Below are 20,573 nucleotides of genomic sequence, written 5' to 3' on the forward strand. Positions count from 1 at the left end.
AAGGACAACCAGGAATCGGAGCAAGGCTTGACTAGCTCCAGTTTGTAAAAAACACACCTTTAGAGCTGAGGGAGACGTTAAAGCCATCAGGTCCAGCCCCCTTCTCGTGCTCGCTTTTGTCAGTTTAATAATTTAAGAGTGTGCAGGCTCAAAAGTGAGCGTGCTCAAGGTCACTCAAGGACCCAGCTTCTTCTTTCCCACGGGACCGGATGGAATTTCCTGAATCGTCCGGCCCTTGTGAATGTTACGAACTTCAGGGGCCCTGATGCGGTGGATTCTGTTGATCCCATAATTTAATGCCACTTAGAGCGTTTGGTTTTTGATAAAGCTTCGTTGCCTCGTCCTCTCGGTCTTCTTCGCCAGAGGCCTTGTGCCAGGCGGGCGTGAGGACAATGAGGGAGCCGGGTGTGGACTCAGAAGGACCTAGGAATGTGCATTGATCGTGCAAAAGGCTCTGTAGTTAAAGGATCTCAGTCCGATCGACTCACTTTCTGAGGGCACTGGTCTTGCAGGATGCTCACAGCCGTGTGCTCTGGGACGCGCTGCTTGCATGCTCGTCCTGGCTCTGCCTTTACTGGCGGTGTGACCTCAGGAAAGCGTGTCGCTAAAGTGGAGGTGATAGCGGTACTCACTTGATGGGGTTGGTGTGAAGGTTCATTCAGTCAACGCAGATGATGTGCTGAGTACGGGGCCTGGTGCGTGAGCGCTCCACGAACGTAGGTGCCGTTATTACTACTGTCTCTTTCCGGGACGGTTAGCGTTCTGCTTATTTCGTCTAGTGAGTGTTTAGCCTTCCCGGCCTTCTCATGACATGGGCAGAAGGTGGGAAGGAGTATTTCTGTATTTCGAGTTACTGGCCAAGTGTCTTGTCCCACGCTAAGCTAAAATAGTTCCAGTCCCGTCTGCCTGGCTCGTCACCCTGGCCACGGCTCTACATGACCTTGGTTTGGTCTCCTTGATGGTCGAAGTGACCCTGACCACATTTATGAGCATTAGAGAAAAGTTGCTGGGATCTGTTTTGTTTTAAAACATTTCATCTTTGGGGCCCCTGGGTGGCTCGGTCGGTTGGGTGTCCGACTTCTGCTCAGGTCATGATCTCACGGTTCCTGAGTTCGAGCCCCACGTCGGGCTCTGTGCTGACAGCTCAGAGCCTGGAGCCTGTTTCAGATTCTGTGTCTCCCTCTCTCTCTGCCCCTCCCCTGTTCATGCTCTGTTTCTCTCTGTCTCAAAAATAAATAAACGTTAAAAAAAAAAATTTTTTTTTAAATAAAACATTTCATCTTTAATGTTTGTTTATTTTGAGAGAGTAAGCCCCTCCCCTGCTCCTGCTGTGTCAAAATAAATAAACTTTATTAAAACAATTTTTTTAATGTTTACTTTTGAGAGAGAGAGAGGGAGAGAGAGACAGGGAACATGAGTTGGGGAGGGGCAGAGAGAGAGGGAGACCCAGAATCCAAAGCAGGCTCTAGGCTCCGAGCTGTCAGCACAGAGCCCGACACGGGGCCGAACTCCCAGGCTGTGAGATCATGACCTGAGCCCAAATCGGACACTCAACCAGCTGAGCCACCTAGGCGCCCCATAAATAAACATAAAAAAGGAAAGAAAAAAAAAAAGTAGCTGCGTGACAGCTGTGAGGAAAGCTCCGGGTTTGGACATTTTCTCCTTACCTCAAATCTGAATGTGTTACATCGTTCGTAGGATGTGTCTTACAGGCTTTTATGAACTTTTCTGATTTGTTTTCTGATTTTGACTCTACAGTGACCCTTACAAAGGGCGTGCAGCACGCTGGGCAAATCCAGCTGTCCTCTCGAGGGTCTGAGCACTGGCTCTGGAACACGACTCCCTGGGTGTGGGTATTGCTGTGTGTCCCTTGGGCAAGAAGTGACTCCACCTTTCTGCGCCTCAGTGTCTCCATGTGGAAATGGGTGTGGTGATAGTACGACTGCCAGGGTTGTCGTGCAGAGTGGGTGAAGTTCAGGCACGTGGGGCGTAGGCCACTCTCCGGGACTTGGTAGCCCTCGTTGTGCTGGTTGTCGTTACCCACTGCCCTGAGTGAGGTGTGCCTGGAGGTTCCAGTTACGTGAGGGAATGACATGCAGGTGAAGGACCAGAATGAGGTGCGCCCCAGTGGCACGGTGGCTGGGCCAGACCTCGCTGGGAAGGTGAGACCTCACTTTTTTCTTTTTTCCAAGTTTTAGTGGCTTGGTTATATCCCTTTTCGTGTCCCTGACAGGCAGACGCAGCCAAGTCTCATCTCGCAGCGCTGTGACTTAACCCTCGGCAAGCCTCTCGAGCGGACGCTCTTCGGTGCAGCAGGACTGCCTTTAGGGTTTTAGCCCCAAGGGATAACTCAATACATAGGCAGCAGACACTCTAGGAGGGCGTTTATCGCAACATTGGGCGCCAGAGCGAACATGTGGAGACAAACCCAGCTGCTAGGGACGGAGTGTTGGACGACGGTGCCCATTCAGCTGAAGCCTCGGTAGCCACGACAGGCGATGTGATTCGGGGTGTCGATTGGCACAGGAGGGGGTCCGTATTCTGACACGACAGCGTGGTAGCAGTGGAAGGAGCACGCTGCCATTTGAGAAAACACGTGTTTACGTGCCTGCGAAGGGTGTTGCCCATGGCGGGGGCCTGCTTTGCTGGGGTGATCTCAGTTTCTTCCTCTGACTTAAAACATATATAGAATTTCCGGGACGCCTGGGTGGCTCATTCAGTGAAGCGTCCACCTTCGGCTCAGGTCATGATCTCACCGTCCGTGGGTTCGAACCCCGTGTCAGGCTCTGTGCTGACAGCTCGGAGCCTGGAGTCTGCTTCGGATTTTACGTTGCCCCGTCTCGCTGCTCCTCCCCTGCTTGTGCTCACTTGCGCACATTCTCTCTCTCTCTCTCTCTCTCTCTCTCTCTCTCTCTCTCTCTCTCTCTCCCTCTCTCAAAATAAGTAGACATTTAAGAAATTTTTATAAAATATATACAGTTTTGTATAGCTAAGATACGTGGTGATGGTAATTTTTAAATTTTCTTTAAAATTAGTTTTTAAGAAAATTTTCCTGTAGGAAAGGTGGTGGTTCTTTATTCCTCTCGACCTCGTGCTTAGAATAAATTCTGAGTTGGGAACCTGGGGTACAGTAACTTGCAGCCTTTGGCCTTGCCTGCCCTTGGTATTGGCCGTCCCGAGGGGTGTGCCCACCCTGGCCCTGTCTTACTGAGAGGTGCTGCCCTCAAATAGCCTGAGAAGTCCAGACCTGTAAGGACAGGGTCTTGATGAGACGTGAAGAATCTGCTTCTCTTTCTTGGAAAAGCCTCCCCATGCCTAAAGACAGAGCCCTGGGAAGTGGGGGGTTATGGGAATCCAAGCCTGCCTTGCTGGGACTGACCTCAGAGTTGTAAGCCCCTGTTTTTCCTTGTTTCTGTAGGAAAGAACAGCGGTGTTTGAAGAATTCTCACATTCCAAGACCGGCATCCTCCTCTGCACGGTACGTACCATTCTGTACTCTACGTGGGGGCCGAGAATTTCTGTAATGGTGGTCGCGGGTTTTTGCCTCTGGACAGTTGGCCTTGCAGCCAGCCCCACGGAGAGCGGGGATATCGAGGCCTCTTGGTGTGGCTGGTCGCCTTGCACTTCTGGTCGTCCCCTGGCCGTGCCACAGACAGCCGGCTGCCACCGTGCAGAAGTCTTGCCGATTTGCTCACTAATAGTGGCAGCTGTTGGTCTGAAAATGTGTGAATCTTGGCGATTTCTATCCACCAAAAATGTGTAAATTACAGCTATCGGGAGTAATTAGAGCTGAGAAAGTCTTTTCGCAACAGAGTCGCCCCACTTGCCTCTGCTCGAGCCTTCTTTAAAAGGCAGATAGATGTGCTTGGACAGATTTCTTTTGCTCTTGTCTAAAAGCATCGTTAGCCCTGCGGTTTGGAGGCCAGGTCATTCGGCCCCGGCCCTCGGGGTTCCCCCGCCCCCCCTCAGTGCAGAGCTGGCCTTTATGATGGGTCTCGTGCTCTTTTGAGATCGAAAACTCTCATCTGCCATGCCCCCTTGTCTGGGACTTCACGGCACCACCGTTGTCACTGGCTCCTACGATTGAAGCCCCTTCTCTCCTTGCGCCCTCCCGGATGGTGTGACTCAGTCCCCAGCTCATCTGAGAAGTCCCCGTGTGTGCAGTGGTGACATCGCACTGCTGACTGGGCGATCCAGTGGGCAGGTGCTGGGCAGGACAAAAACTGTTAGCTGTTTGGATACCTGTCTAGGCCTCACTTTTTAACACAGTTACTTTTTAAGGAACTCCTGCTCTGCATTCAGGTGACAGGTGTTGTTTCCTTTCTAAATCCAGGGTTTCCGAATGGGTACAGCTTGGTTTCTTACGCACAAGGTGGCCACCCAGTCACCCGTTCATCACCGTGTGCCAGTTCTGACACGACGTGTGGCAGACGGGGGACCCGGGCGTCCGGATCTGGGCACGGTCACTCCTGGCACGCTTGCCTCCTGAGGAGCACGGAGTCTGACCAGGTGGCCCTGCCCTTTGTGGAGCCCATCCATAAATCAGATGCTGGTGTTTGCTCTAAACCATCTCTTAATGCCAGCGCTAAAGTGAGGATGAGTCCAGATCTGCTTGGGAAAGAAGTTTGTCAAAAATCCTTACCGTCTCTAACGATCTCTGGAACCTGACCTCTTCCTGTCTCCTCAGCCTCCACTTTCCCCCTTGTTGCTGGCCTCGGCCAGATAGGCTCCTGCCTTGGTTTCCTGAATGTGTTGGTCTTCCTTACCTGGCCTTGGGGCCTTTGTACCCGCGTCCCCCTACCTGGGGCACCTCCCCTGACTTGCACTAGCCCTACTTAGGTCTCTGCTTCAGTTTCAGCTTTTCAGGAAGTGCACTCCCAGGGCCCACTTTTCCCCATTAGGCCCTCCCAGCGCACCCCGCACAGTACCCACCACACCTGGCCTGGGTGTCCTCCCCCACCCCGAGCACGAGCCCCTAAAGGTGGACTGTGTGGTTTGCAGTCCCACGCCGGTGGCCGGGACAGAGCAGGTGTGCCGTAGGCACTCAGGATTTGTGAACCGAGTGGGTGGGTATTTGGGGCCCAAGAAACAGTGTTGAGAACCACCAATGTCTGCCTTTTTCTGAAGACTGGAAGAGGCTGAGGTTAGTACCCTTGCTCATTGGGAGCAGGTTCACTTTTCATATCCGTGCTGTACCCGAGGGTGAACATTACAGGTTGTCTGTATTGAAACAAAAGACAGTAGGAACCTTTGTGTTGGAGTTTGAGTTGCGATAAGAGCAAAATGTTTTTATCTTTGACCCTTAAGATGTTGGGTTTGTCCCTGGTGGAAAATTCTCAAGTCTCCTGGTGTTTCTTTCAGACGTGGGTGAGCTGTGGGTCTCAAAGAAAATTCCAGGTATTTGAAGTTCAGTGTTTTGGTTGGTTTTGGGCTTGGTGTTTTTTGTTTTGTTTTGTTTTGTTTTTCCAGTAGGTTTACGTGGAAGTAAAGGTCGTTCTTTTTTTTAAAAGGTAATTCTCAGTGGGGTCGGAAGCCTATGATGAGTTTTCTTGTTTTGTCTGGCTGATACCTGCAGTGAGGTCGGCCAAACAGAGAGCGCCACTGCCTGGGCAGGGCACGGCATCCCCACCCCTCTGCCCCCCACCAGCCCTGGCACCCCTCTGCCCCCCACCGGTCCCGGCGGCCGCACGCAAAGCCAACTCGCGCTTGCCCCCAGTCTGATTTCACTCAAGTTTCTTGGTGTGTGCTCATTTGCTTGTCGAGGAACCTTCCAGCGTGCCGATCTTCCGCCAGCCCCATCCCTTCTTCATTCTGCAGCGAAGGTTACCAGAGGAGAGCCGGGCGGGGGCTCACTTCCTGCCGTTTGGAAGCCAGGGAGCCAGCACGCAGTCCCTGGTGATGAGGAGCTGCTCTCTTACCCTCAGAATTCCTCCCGCTTCCGCCACATTTGTTTGCTTTGGCCTGAAGCTTCTGGTGTGTGAGAGCTGTAGGCACATGAGGCCCACTGCAGTAGATCGTGGCCCGGTTGGGGCGATGCTGTCACTGCATCCTTTTAAGCAGCCTGTTGCTTGCCAGGCCCTCTGCATGCTCTCCGGGAGTCTCCTTAGTGTTAATGAGGAACGGGGGCCACGTCAGGACAAGGCAGATGGAGAACTGGCTTCTTTTGATAAAGAGGAATCGTGTTAATTGTTGCAGGGGGATTTTTCCCTCCCCTTTATACCGTACCTTTTGCCACTTTGATTTATCATCCCAAGATCTTTTACCGAGCCCAGAAGACTGAATGTCTGTATGAAAAGTTGGGAACTGTGCTGTAACCACTCAGAAACTCACAATTATGCTAGTTACTGCTTCAAAATTCACTCCACCCAATTCATTTTCCTCCCTCCTGTCTTTTCTGTTATTAGGAACAGTCCAGGACACGTGTGTGTGTGTGTGTGTGTGTGTGTGTGTGTGTGTGTGTGTGTGTGTGTTTTCTTTCATCTTAATTATAAACATCTGAGAGCAAGGACCTTTCTAATTTCTTACAACCTTCAGGGCCTGGTACCTGGCTTTGTGTACTGTGGGTTCTCAACAAACAAGTGAGCCCATGGTGACATGAAATGTAGGCAGAAGCGAAAGGGCAGTTGGGGCAGGGGAGACCAGTTTGTGAGAGAGGTCCTTACACATTCAGAATGGAGTTTTGTGTCCTCTAGAGAAGTAGATGTGAGAAGAAGCCAAGTTGAGGGAGTAGGGATTAGTGGGAAGGAGCTGGTTGAAAGTTCAAAAGCCCACTTTCCCGAATGGAATTAAGAAGTCAAAGGAGTCAGATAGGAGATAGTAGATTATCTACAAAATGTTTCCTCCTGCTTGTGGTGCGTAACTCCTGATAAACCAGAGGTGGGGAAGGTGGTTTTCAACACCATTGTTATGTTGATCGGTCGATAAAGGGATGTGCCACGGAGTAACTGGAAGATGATATTCCCGAGCTGCCTCTGGTTTTAAGGCCGACGCTGGACTTTTCCTTTGTTGTACATGTGGCCCTCCCTGGCCATCCGTGGGTACCATGGATACGGAGCACAGTAACCTTTTCCCCGGCACAGAGAGGCACCCCCCGGCCTCGCTTGGTCTTCTGGCTGCTTCTCCGCCGCACTAGATCTTGGTTGTGGGGCCCGTGCTTGCTTCAGAAGACCCCGAACCTGTGCTGCTTTCCTCCACCTTGTCGATTTGTTTTTTGTCTTGAAGCACACCTTTACGTCTGTGCGGTTCTTAATTTCCCTTCCTCCTGGGGAATTTCCACTGTGCCCGGGGCGGGGGGGGGGGGGGGGGGGGGCGCTGGGAGACAAAGGAGGCTAGGAGATGAGGCCAGGAGAGTCACGGGAATGTCACTTCACCACCGACGACGCATGTAGACTCTCCTGGTTTTCTCTGGGGCGTGCTTTTGAGGTAAAGTTTAGCTTTTCCACTTTATTTCATTCGTGTTAATGGCAAGATCATTTGGAGATGGTTGGCTGTTTACTCGGTTACGCTAACTCATGTTGCCAGTTTTCTGGCGGCTCCAGCCAAGCTCTCTCGCCTCTGACAGCTTCTGCACTCTCTCCTTCCTCCTCTGATTACGCAGCCCAATCTGTCACCCGGACAACGGGGGCCTGTACCCCGCTGATGGCTTTCCACACACGGCAATAATGACTTTTGGCAGGCCGGGAAGGCGGCGGAGGCGAATTTGCTACGTCCCTTGCTCAGAGAGCCGGCAGGCCCCCTCTCCCTGTTAGTAAAAGCACTTTGTGAGGTTCTTGGGTAAATAAATGAGTCATTTTAATCCAACTGACAGGCTGGCACCTGAGCAAGCTGCCTTCCATCTGTACTCCTCGGTCTCGTGGAGGCGGCCCATTGTCAGGCCCCGGGCCTTCACGGCCTCACTGTTGAGTGTCTTTCAGAGCTGACTTTAGCAATTCTTTTGCCCTAATTAGCTTAAAGGAATACGGTTGGGCTGGGTCTAAGTTCTAAGAGGGGCAGAGAACCGAAGCCTTTGCCGAGACATAGGTCAGTTTCCTGTGGACCTGGCACCCCCAGCGGACACCGTTGCAGAGGATGGAGCAGATCCTGGCTTCTCTGTGGTCCTCTGCCCGGGTCGGGTGTGCGGGCACACAGATCACCTCCTAATTGCCACCGTGTCGATTCCTCCTTCGTCGTGGAATGAAATGCTTGGATTTGTAGTTCTCAACACACTTGTGCAAACATGGTCCCGTTCGATCTCCTCAGCCACCCCGTGAGCTGAGATCAACAGGGTGCGTCTTATAGCCATGGGATGGGTGGGTAAACTGAGGGTCAGCGAGCCGCGTCGACTTGCCCAGGTGGTGTGGCTGCTACGGGTAGGCTGGAGTTCAGTTCTGTCTGTCCCTGGGCCACGCAGGTTGTCCCTTTGTCCCGTTCCCTATGGTATCCCGGGTCGAGGATAGGAAGGTGGATTTGCAGGAACAGCTTGAGGGAAGCCTGAGCAGTGGTGGCTGTCAGGGAGGGTCCCCCCCTCCCTAAGACATAAAGCAGTGCTCGATGGGAAGATGGTGTCTCGGCCAGTCCCCGAGCGGGAAATAGAATGTCGAATGGTCCCGGGAAGGCCGCTGGCATTCTTGCTCCCCATTTCGGTATGTTTGTGCTCAGTGAGCTCCACGAATGTCACCTGCTGTTTTAGAGTTTCATCTGTGTTTCTTGGTTGAATTTACTAAACCAACGAGCATTACATTTTTTACAAAGTGTCTGTAAAGCTCAGACAGCCACTGTCTACGTGCATCTCCCACTGCGGAGCACTTCAATAAAATAAATCATTTCTTAACAAGAGCTTAGCAGATTTAAGAACCCGTCAGTTTTTCTGAAGACATCAACAGTGGTTAGCGTAGCAAGCGATGTCTGCTTCCATTTAAGATAGAGAACTCTCTAAATTGTGTCCTCAAAGGCATCAGCTCGGGAACATCCGCCTTCAGTTTTCAGGGCGGTGGGAGCTGTCTGCAAACACTTGGTGGGTGGTTGACACGATTTGGTACGTTAACTTCCGCTTAGTACCTCATAAATGCAGCCTGGCCACCACTCCGAGGAAACTTCCAGCAAGCCCAGGTGTAATCGGAGTGAAGGCGGACAATTCCTGACCTGCCCTCAGCGGTCCTTGCGGGTGGGTGAGATGATGGTGGGACAAGATCTTCCTTGGCTCCTGCCTCTGACCCTGGGCGATACAGGGAATAGTTGGTTGAACGTGCTTTTTACAGAAACTTTGCATAGGGTTCTTGGTTTCCAGAAAAGCCTTATGTATGTAAATCCTTGGTGATACGTAAGGGGAGAGGAAGGCCAGCTGTTCCTGACGGAAAAATGGCAACCGGTAAGTGGAAGAAGGGGACGCCAGCTAGAAAGGCTGCGTCTGCAGCCGCCGGAGGAACAGCGAGGCAGATGCTAAAACTTGTGGGCAAAAGGATTTAGGAAACGGTCTCCGAGTTCCACCCCCCAGTTTACTGATTGGTTACAAAGGAGGAGGGTGTCTTCAGGTGGAGAGAGCTGGTGGGTGGACGCCACGCCTCACGGGACCGAGCACAGCATCACCCGTGCAGGACAGATTGCCCTCGCGTGTCTCCTGGTGTCACAGATTGCCCTCGCGTGTCTCCTGGTGTCAGCCACTCTCCGCCCTTAGGTCTTTCTGCCAGAAGGCCCCACCCGAACCTTCCCGTGGGGGACACACAATTAGACAAATACAGATTCTGGGAGGTGCTTCAAGACACCTGGGCTTCTTCAAAATTGAGCTATCAAAAAGCTAAGTAAGTAAATACTGAGGGCAGGGATATCATTCTAGATCAAGGAAGTCTAGAGGGATATAACAAACATAGAATGCCTGGTCGATGAATCAGTTCCTGGGTTGGGAAAGAAAACCACTATAAAAGTCAACCTTAGGTGCAGTTAGAGAAATTTGAATACGAAACGATTGTCAGGAAATAACATTATTTAACACTAAATTACTTAGGTATGCTAATGGTATTGTGATTACGTAGAGAAATGCCTTTTTACTTAGGAGGTACGTGCTAAAGTGTTTAGGGATAAAATGTCATGGTATTTGCAACTTTCCGATGGCTCAGAAGCGTGTGTGGAGAAAGAGAAAGCGGGTGCAGCAGACAGATTAGCGGTTGATGAATCCAGATGAAGGATGTGCAAGTGCTCCTTGGTTTAAGTTTTTCTAAATAAAGATTTCAGGGGGAAATAATATGCATTTGTTGTTAAAAGAAAGACAAAGCAAGCAACACAGGAAAATGCAAAGGGAAATGTAAAAATCACCAGAATCCCTCTCCCCAGACATAACCGCGGTTGATAGTTCGGGTGGGCCTCCTTCCAGGTGTGGGCTCCCGGTTGATCTCTCGGTTCATCTCTCCACTTAACTGTCTACCCATTTAATGTCTCGTTTTTGGTACCCGCTTTTTTTTTTTTTTTTTTTTTTTTTTCTGCCCGTGGATTTTTTTCTGGAAGAAACCAGACTTGGTGCTTTTAGAATACTTCGCATGCGGGATGTGGCTTCCTGCGCCCTCCAGGTCCAGCCAACGTGCTCCTCTCTCCCCGACATTTCCTGTAAAATAGGAGCTGGGAGCTGCACACCTGGTTAGATTTGGTTTCGTTTTTGGTGAGAATACATCATAGGCATCACCTGTACTTCTGGTGCTTGACAGCTCGTTGTCTTTCCAATTATGTCAAAACATTTACATTGTTTCAGAGTCAAAATCGTAACAGTCCATTAAAGGGAGTCCAGCTTCTGTCCCTGTGGGCGGCGCCCAGCCCCTTCCCCTCCAGGTGAACTGTTCTTGTAAGCTTTTGGGGTTTCTCCTCCGTTATTTCTTCTTGAAATGCAAGCAGACGTGTTTGTATTTCCCTCCTCTCGCACACACAAGCCTCCTCCGCACACCCAGAACAGATCGTAGAGGTTCTCCGTGCCAGCACGTCCGAATCCCCGTCCTGCTTCAGCCGTGCCACACTCTGCTGCGGAGGGTAGGCGCTGCCGTGTTCTAGTCACCTGGCCTAGCCCTGCTAGACATGGGGGGGGTTTTCCAGGCCTGCTACACATACTGCCAAAATCAGGAGCTTTGTGCGTGAAGCGTGTCGTATTCTTGCCAGTGTATCTTCGGGATGGATTTCTGGAAGTGACGTTGCGTCTGGGCCAAAGGGCAAGTGCGTATGTAGTTGTGTGGGATATTCCCAAATTTCCTACCGTAGGGGCTTATGCCATTTTGCATTCCTACCAGCGGCTTCTGAGGGATGCAGCATCTTTTTGGTGGTGAAACGATAGGCTATGGCCTTGGAAAAGTAAAGTGGATTCAGGATTCGAGGGCTGCCTCTACGTCTTAACCGTGTGTCTCCGGACAAGCTGCTTGATCTCTCTGAACCTTGGTTTTCTGTCTGTCAAGTGGGGGTAGGAGTTGTTTCGGAGATCGCTCAGGATGACGCAGACGAAATGCTGCAGAGTCTGGTGTATGGTGAGCGCTCAGTAAGTGTTGACCGGGGATGTTCTTGTCGTGACGGTCGTGCTCGAAGATGAATGCCCAGCGTCATTTGTCCCTGAAAACTGAAAGGTGCCCACACTCTCGTCCCTCTGCCAGAACGGCCAGACACTGGAGAGCAGAAAGCCTTTGCTTTTTGGGCGGCAACCAGCTGAAAAGAAAAGAACTACGTCTCCTTCGCTTTTACGGTTTTCATGTCTGGTTAAGTCTGTGGCTGGGGTTCTAATTTAAGTGTCAGAAGAGGTGGGACATGACTTGATATTTACTGCTGTCTGAGGCTGATGAGCCCTCAGTAAATACTTGGCAACTGACCTCCACAAGGAAGCACTTTGGGGTGGTCTTTCAGACATGCGCCTCAAAGCCCTGTCGTTGTTGGGCATCGCTGACAGGGGAGGGGTGAGGATAATGACCCACCAATGCATTCATCTACCATAGAGTGGTTTCTCAGATAAAACGTAAAAGTAATAAACCATGCTAGAAGTTCTCAGAATTTTTACATGACATACTGATGAAATGAAGACTTAAGTTCTTGAGCAAACATGCGGTTTATGTTCTCCTAGTAGGGTGAACATTTTGTGGCTGCCTTACCAACATGTTCTGTAGAGCTTACCCCCTAGGTTAGAATTTTTTTTTTTTTAACGTTTATTTTTTCTTGAGAGAGACAGAGTGCAAGTGGGGGAGGTGCAGAGGGAGGAGACACAGAATCTGAAGCAGGCTCCAGGCTCCGAGCTGTCAGCACAGAGCCCGACGTGGGGCTCGAACGCACAGGCCGTGAGATTATGACCTGAGCAGAAGTCTGACGCTTAACCGACTGAGCCACCCAGGCGCCCCCCTCCTAAGTTAGGTTTGTTTTTTTTTTTTTGGTCTAAGTTAGAATTTTTAACCACAGATGGACTTCAGTGGGTCCCTGAAGTTGTATGTAGGGGTGTGTGTGTGTATACACCTGTGCACACGGGGGGGTGGTGAGCCCTCATAGTTTGCATTAGATTATCAGATAGATCTATGGCCTTAAAAAGACTCAGAAACTCAGTGGTAAGCCATATTCTTTTCTGTTTTAAAGGATGTTGCAGCTCGGGGTTTGGATCTCCCTCAAGTCACGTGGATTGTTCAGGTAATTTTTCAGTCAAGGTGTGAGCTCAAGGCAGGAATAAGCGATTGTGAGTAGATGAGCTGGCTTTAAGTGGAATAATTATTATTATTAGCCTCTTGGGTGTTGCCCCGGTAACCAGGCAACGACCAGCCTTATCTGCCCAGTTCTCCAGGACCTTCCCCTAACACGGCCCACCTAGCCACTGCGGTGAAACGGCCAGGCTGAGCAGTTGCGGGAGGGAGGGGCAGACTCCCCTGCTCCCAGACTGACGCATGTCACACACAAAGTTTCAGCAATCTGAAAATAACAGGAATTACCCTGGCCCTTGGGAGGCCTCATTGTGTCCGGAAGGAGATGGCTCAGCCTGTCCTGAGAGCCGTGTCCGTGTGCATTGACCTGCAGGGGGCAATTAGGGCCTGACAACATCTTACACACACCTCTAGCCTTAGACGCTTTGCCAGAGGGCACAGGTGTTAGCACTAGAGTCTGGTGGTTTCAGTTTTGTTTTTTCTTTTCGTTAGTCTGCAGAATGGTATTTTTGAGCCTTTCTGTGTGGGGGCCAGGCGACACGTGCCCCATTTACGTGAGTCATGGTTTATTCACGTGTTAGTGGAATTGCATGCCTGTCACTGGCTAGGAAATCTGATCTGCTCGCTGCAGAAGACAGCCTCTTTTGGACTAGAGGCATTGTGGTTTCTTGCCTGATGGCCACACGGCAAAATAAAGATAAAAAGCAGGGTAACTTTAACGTGGGGGATGGGGCAGACACATAAACTTGATCGTTTAGAGCTTTTCTGTATTGTGAGGTGGATTACTTTCATATGTCTGATATCCTCGTGTATTCTGTTCATTTTGGGCCTCTGATCTTTGATTTGTGTAGCTGCAAAGAAAAAAAACAAGAACGGAATATGGTCAGTTCCTATTTGTGATGATAAAGTTACTGCCACAGAAAATATGAAATGCTGTGCATAATGCATTCTGCTGAGTTAGAGTCTGCCCCCCACCGCCCCCAGGTCAGGAATGCTGTCCCCGGTAACGGAAGCAAGTCCTGCCAGAGGGGAACCTGCCTCACGGCTGCCCCACAGCTCTCCCAGTTCCATTGGGATTGGGTGTCACTGCGGTGAGATGGTGGGCACCGGCTCCCGGTGGCCTGGCAGCAGAGCTGAGCTCTGATTAGATTAGCCAGCCCCTTCCTCCTGACCCCGTCCAGGCCTCTATGGCCTCAGCCTCACCGTCTGCCGGCCAAGGTCACTCGGTCATCCTACCCCGCCTGCTTCCGTGTTCACCTTGCACGGTCACCTCTGTGGAAAGATGCAGATAGGAGACTGAAGAGACCTGTGGAGAAGTAAAATTACAAAGGAGATACTGGGACGGGAAGGCGCTCACTCATCGGGAACTTGGCCGCTGTTCACGCTTCGTGTCTGAGCCTCGTTATTTCCAATGAAGGCAGGGCTTTCAGGCTTGAGTGGCTTCTCCTTGGGGTTGTGTGAGGGTAACCATAGCACCGGGATTTCATTCTTGGGCTACCTGGAGGCAGGTGAGGGGTATTGCACTTCCAATTAATGGCAATGCCTTGATCTGTGAATGCCTTCATTTTCGTTACCCTTTTTAGTATAACGCTCCGTCTTCGCCTGCTGAATACATCCACCGGATTGGGAGAACCGCCCGGATTGGCTGCCGTGGGAGCAGCCTGCTCATCTTGGCTCCTTCGGAGGCAGAATATGTCAACTCGTTGGCTTCTCACAAAATCAAGTGAGTCAGAAACCTGAACGCGGTTTCAGCTGATCTCACCTAATTAACTTTCTGTCGCTTTCTACAGTGGATGGGCCTTGTAAGCTGACGAAGAGCCATTAACCCTTGTGATCTCTAAATGGGTCCCAGAATAGCCAGTGGCGAACACTGAGCCCTTCACGCCGTCAGCACATGACAGTTTTCACTGCATTGCCACACAAAGTCACGGAGCGATCTGTTGCGCTTGGTTTTTCTTTAAGATAGAGGTCCGTGTTTCCTACTCCTTTTCTGTACAATTCATGTGCACAGCCCTCACAGCCAGCTTCCTGAAGACCTGCTTCATTCAGTTTTCATTTTTGCGCACAACGTTCTGTGCCTCTAAAGGTGATGTGTCTTAGAAAAACAAAGAATGCTGGTGACTCATCACAAAGCCCGCCACCACCAGGAAGATGAACCCAGGGAGGAAATCTCTGGGGGCAGCTAAGGTGCCCACGTAGCCTCACAGCCGCCATGCCGTCACTCCAGTCGGGGCCCCCGCGGACCCAGACCTCGCTCTGGAAAGACCAGCAAAGTGAAGACGGAGAACAGCCTCTCGACCTGGCCGAGCTGAGTATGAGGAAGGCAGAAGGAGCTCACCTGGGCTGCAGAAACGTGTTCCGAACGGCGTCCGGCACCTGAAATAACCAGTGCTAGTAACAGACTGCTAAAGGCGTGCGGTTTTTCACGCTGGCCTGCTCTCGAGAATTTCTCCTGCTCACGTAGTGCGGTGATGCGGAGCGTGGTTCGGAAGGCACGGGGAGAGTCGTGCGCGTGTGCCCAGGAAGGTAGGGCACGACTCGTGCCACGTGCGGGAGCCCCGATGGCCACCCGAGTTTTGCTTGGAACCAGCGCTGTGACACCAGCCAAGCCCAAGGGCCTCCTGTCCCGGTGCTTTGCCTCACGCAGCCCCACGTGTCATGTGAAGCAAGAGGACCACGGTCTCTCGGTCTGAAGTACAGAGCTGGCAGGGTCCTTGCGTTCTGCATGTGCATCGCAGCTCCCAGGCAGGCTGCCTGGGACCTGGCCTGGGGACCAAGTGCAGGCCACCCACTCAGAGAGCTGCCTGGGGCCACCCCACCTGCAGAGTTCTCCCTGCTTCTCTCCCTCCCTCCCTTTCTTCCCTCCCTCCCCTCCCTCTCCTTCCTCCCACCCTCCCTCCCTCCCTGTACCCTGGGCAGACCTAGTAGGGCAGTCTTGGGCCTGCTCGTGGGAACATCTGTGGGCTGGGGCGTCCTCAGGAAATGTGCCTTGTGTACACCCTTCAGTGTTGGGGAGGCAGGAGCCTCATGGTGATTTCTAGTGGGCCAAACTAACACTCGTTTGGGTTTTCCTTTCGTTTAATGTCTCATCTTAAAACAATGTAGCCACCGAAAGAGTGGTTTTATTTGTTTCAGGAAGACTGCATATTTGATGTTACTTGTAAGAGGAATTCTGTTGGTCAGTTGGTCAATCACGTTTCACCAATAACAACTTCTCGGGCTGGATTCTGAGTGCCTGGAGCTTCAGGATGGCCAGCCGTTCTCTCCGGTGCTTTCCGGTCCTAGGATGGCACGCCACTGGGCAGCTGTACCCTGGAAGTGGGGGGTTGAATGAAAACCCACGGACGTAACCCCTTTTCCTGTTGTCTCTTACCCCGTTCTCACAGGCTGGGGACCTGTCACGGCACTGCCGCTGTTTTCCTATAGCACAGGGACTTGTTGAGCCTCAGAACACGTTTTCAGAGCTGTGTGCTGTCGTCCACGGGAGGACATATAGTCCCTTCACCTTGGCGGCCTCTTATCCCCTGGCTGCTTCCCCCCAACCCTGTGTTCTAGACTTACAAGTTCACGCTCCCTGCGCCCTCTGTTCCTTCCTGTTCACGGCTCCTGGATGTTTGCCCGCGCTCATTCACTTTGACGCAATAAGCTCGGAAAAGTGAGTGCCAACGGTCCTGCAGTCACATGATAATTGTCCAGCCCGGAGTTACCCGCACAGATGCCCCTGCCCTCAGATTTCCTTAACAAACGCATTCAGGCTGATTGCTCTGAAAGATTCAAATGAGAGCCTAAATTTAAAAAGGGAAAAGAGCACTTGGGTGGCTCAGCTGGTTGAGCATCTGACTCTTGGTTTCGTTCAGGTCACGACCTCACAGTTCATGAGATCGAGCCCCATGTCAGGCTCTGTGTCAACAGCGTGGAGCCTGTCGGGGGGTTCTCTCTCTGCCCCTCCTTCTCCCTCTCTCTTTCTCCCTCTTTCTCTCTCAAAAATGAATAAATATTAAATTAAAATGGGAAAATACTAGCCACGTGTATTTTGAAGATATAAAGAATACAGTCGTTCTCTGTGATGGTCTCATCTGGAAAAAACTGTGTCAGCAGCACTGGTGGGAAATCCGGCATCCCATGTTCACATTCAGGAGACCGCTCCGAGACTCCAGTGATTCGCGATATTTGGACTTGCGGGGGAAGTTCAGAAGCATGAAGACAGAGGTACCCAGAGGAAGAGATTTGGGTCTCTTGTGGAGTGAACATCTACTCGAGGGGGAAAGAGCCCTGGAGGGGCCCAGCCTTGCTCGTTTCTGCCCTGAAAATGCACCTGCTGAACCTGCTTTGTGGGCCTGATATAACCAACCCCCCCCCCCCCAAATATCAGACCTAAGTTACAACGTTGCAGCCATGAATGATGCTTCCAGATTTGTGTCTGAGGAAGAGATCAGTGTTGGGTATCTATATATAAGCTGTTTTGTACTTAATTCAAAAAATTACACCTAGGAAGAACTAATTACAAAGTGTGCTGTGGCAACAAGCAGACTTGAACCAAAAGTTACTCTGCTAAATATTCCAAAAAAAGAAAAAAAAGAAACCAAAAAGAGAAGGAAGATGTGTGTATGTATTGTGCGTAAGAACCTGGGAGCCGGGCAGCCGGATGCTGGGAAGGCTGATGAATTACAGGGAAGATTCAAGAAGGCAGGCTGAGGCGCTCGGCAGCAAGGGCCATCACAACAAATTGCTGCCTGCCTTCAGACGCCGAGCACTGTGGACCTCGCCCTGACAGTGTAATTTAGCAGACGGGGCAGGAGACAGGTGCCCTGGGCCGCTGCCACCTCAGCCCGAATGCTCAGGACTTTGTTTCTGCATCCTTTGGAGTCCCTTGTATATGCCAATCTCTTAACCGATTTCCGCTTCCCTTTTAAACGCATTTCTAATGAAAGTCGTCATTGGTTTGTTAAAATGTAAATGCAAACTGTGTATCTCTTAGATCAGGCATAGGACAGGTCCCTGGATTTATTTCTCTGTCTTCTCATGGTAAGGCGGGGCGGTTCAGATCTGCCGATAGAACCATAAACAAGCAGAGTAGATTTGCTTTGTTCCTCAGAAGCCACCCGATTTCTGAGAACAGGAGGAAGGCCCTTTTAAACTGTAAATCACTCCAGTTCTTTCTCTGCTGCCGTTCAGTTGCGGTGACCGGCCCCCAGCACTGTCACAGGGACACACACGGCAGAGGGGTGCCCGGCCCGAGCGTCAGCCCAGACACGCCCCCGGAAAACCGCGCCTCTCTGTGGTGTGTTTAGTTCTTTGTATCCCTGACTCCAAGTGGCCTTATTCTTGGTTTCTTTCTCCCTGCTTCAGAATCTCACCCCGAGTCCTTCTGTTCCTTTTCCTTTCCTCCTGAAGAAAACGAGTGATGCACAGAGGCAAGTCTGTCAAACAAAGAAAAAGCTAGGACCGTGCCATGCTGTGCGTTCACCTCCAGATTCTCCCGCGTCAACAAGAGGCAAATTCAGTGGCCACGGCATTTCTCTCTCTCATGAAAAATACATTTTCTGTGAAATCACGAGCATTTTCCCCCAAACTCCTACCCTCGCAGTACGTGCTCTGCCTCCTCGGGTTGACTCCTGCTGTAAAAAGATTTCACGGCTCCGTGGGGCTGTGAGCTGGCAGCACAGGGGGGAGAGTGTGGAGGGGCGGGGGCTGGGGGTGTTCAGGGAAGCGGTGACACATTTCAGGTAGATCGCTGTCAGAGACGTGACATTTTCATTCATAGCTTTGTCAGCGTAACCTTTGGGGGAAAGGGGGAGAATTGTCTTCTCCCACCTGAGAGGTTGCCATTCATGTTTTAATTTGCTGTTACGTTAAAAAAAAGAAACAACATACAAGGAAATCATTTATCTTTTTATGATCTGTTTTTCTCCCAGAAGTCCTCCTTCCCCTTTTTTTCCCCCCCTCCCTGGGAAGTATGTTTTCAGCAACTCCTGTTTCTTCCTTAGGCTGTAGTACTTGATTGTGTGCTCACTTGCTGTGTTTGAACGCTGTGGCCCGCAGACTGGTGGAAGCGGAGCCTGGGCTGCGGGGCCACAGGGCCGCGAGGCGGGTCGACCTCTTCTCCTGGCTCAGGCTGGCTTCTGTTCACAAGTGAGGCCCAAATTCTGAGCTCAGCCGTTTGCACACAGCTCTGCATGCGTCAGAGGTCCTCTGTTCCTCACCCCTTCATAACGAAGGTGTAAGAGGGTAGACAGACTTCTGGATACGTGAGAAGAGAGTTCGGGGGCTGCGGTCACTTGTTGGCCTTCCCTGAGGAGTTGACCCCAACAGTTACAGACCTTTAGCCACACCACTCCCCTCCCGCCTCTGGCCTGGCCTTTTTTTTTTTTTTTTTTTTTTTTTTTTTTTTTTTTAATATAAAACTAAAGGGACTAAAGGGACTATCTGGGTTGTTCTTTTCTTCACTTTCTCCTGTACTCGTGTCAAGGTGTAGTATATTAATAAGCAGGCCTGCTTTGTAGTGTTTGAGATTCACTAAGAAATAATGGTGGGATGCCCACAGAGGAAATTCTAAACGTAGCCTATTTGAAAGTCGCCAGAGAGGAGGAGAGTGTTGGGAATATGACCCCTTCTGTCCTTGTCATGTCCTAGAGGTTGCTGCCTTCCAAACTCCTGAAGGTTTAGGAAACAATTCCTTTCCGTGAAGGTATAGTTTCTGTTTTACAGTGAATTAGCTTGAGAATAGGCCAGTTTTATGCATTGAGATTCCGGATGTTGCTGAAGGTAGCAAGTTTACCTTGACGTGCCCTTCCTTTTACAGCGTGTCTGAGATTCACGTGGAAGACATTTTGTCTGTTCTGACAAGGGACGGTTGTTTGAAAGGGAGCCGACGGGGAACCCAGGTGAGTGTCATTATTTATGATACTTGCGGTGAACAGACACGACTCACTTCTTGATTTGGGGTGGTGGGGCTACTGTGTGTGGGATAGTTAGTTCCTCTGTTGAGCAGACGTGTGTATCTCAGGGGCCATGAACGTTAGATGAGGCCACATCGTGATTGTGTTTTCTCCTCTCTGCTCCTGGACGCGTTTTCTGGTCTCATCCCGTTAACGGGTGACCCGTCCATTCTGGAAGCCCGCAAGGCCGCAGCAGGCTCCCAGTGAGGAGGCCTCATCCTGGCCCACAGTGAGTTTGGAGGCAGTGTTACCTGCTCAACCCTGGTGCCCCCATCCTGATTCTCAGCAAAGACAGCTGATTGACCCATCCACCCGTGACAGCACGGAAGAAACTGGTGTCTCTGTGTCTCCGTGCAGACACACGTAGTTCATCTGTTTTTTAATGTGTGTGCCACACACAGAGGAAGAGTAAAGTTGAGATCATCAGAAGGAGACATTGGTGTTATCCATGTGGGTCCACACGGGGACCCTGGGCACCCTACCCTGCGGCCCTCCCATGACTTTCCCCCTGCTAGGTGGCTGCTCCCCACTCCCACTCTAGCCCCGTACCCACTGTGTCACAGATGTGTGTGTGTCACGTTGCTGTATGTAGTTTTGTCTGTGAAACATTAGTGATTTGAATATTTTACATTTGTTTGTTTAAGTCTGAGCATAGACTGGAAAATGAGACCAAATAGATCAGGCTTAATTAAGAGTTTCTTTTATGCATCAAGAAGCGTCTTTATTTGGATCAGTACTGTCCCTGGGGCTGGGACCTGACTTGACTGGCCCTGACTTAAGCCCTCTTGTTCCAGAAAGAACCTAAGGAAATGTATCAACGAAAGGGCAGGGGAACCATCACAGCGTGTGTCCTGTGCCCGGGACTGTGCTACACTCTTCATGGTTTGGTCCTGTTTAATCCTCCCAGCAGCCCCACCAGGCGGGTGCTCTCGTCCCACTTCCCAGATGAGGAGACTGAGGTCCGGAGGGGTGAAGAAACGTCCGCAGGGACGCAGCCTCCGGTGCGGTGGAAGCAGGC

At 51.1% G+C, this 20,573-nt stretch overlaps 1 protein-coding gene across 8 annotated transcripts in view; it reads left to right on the forward strand.

Annotated features, from left to right (window-relative positions):
• Positions 1-20,573, forward strand: part of DDX31 (DEAD-box helicase 31) — a 71,095-nt gene that overhangs the window by 22,332 nt on the left and 28,190 nt on the right. For 4 of the 8 annotated variants that reach the window (XR_008290876.1, XM_027035483.2, XM_053204448.1 and 1 more), the window contains 4 exons: positions 3,419-3,478; positions 12,559-12,609; positions 14,201-14,340; positions 19,420-19,501. Coding sequence is in view for 5 of the 8 variants with exons in the window: in XM_027035483.2 (XP_026891284.1) it covers positions 3,419-3,478; positions 12,559-12,609; positions 14,201-14,340; positions 19,420-19,501 (333 nt within the window). In the remaining 3 variants the exon portion in view is untranslated. Of the gene's footprint in view, positions 1-3,418; positions 3,479-12,558; positions 12,610-14,200; positions 14,341-19,419; positions 19,502-20,349; positions 20,475-20,573 lie in introns of those variants that run through there. The other 4 variants (XR_008290874.1, XR_008290875.1, XM_053204449.1 and 1 more) reach the window with 2 other exon arrangements.

The sequence above is a fragment of the Acinonyx jubatus genome, chromosome D4 (genome assembly GCF_027475565.1).
Source record: "Acinonyx jubatus isolate Ajub_Pintada_27869175 chromosome D4, VMU_Ajub_asm_v1.0, whole genome shotgun sequence".
Lineage (NCBI taxonomy): Eukaryota > Metazoa > Chordata > Mammalia > Carnivora > Felidae > Acinonyx > Acinonyx jubatus.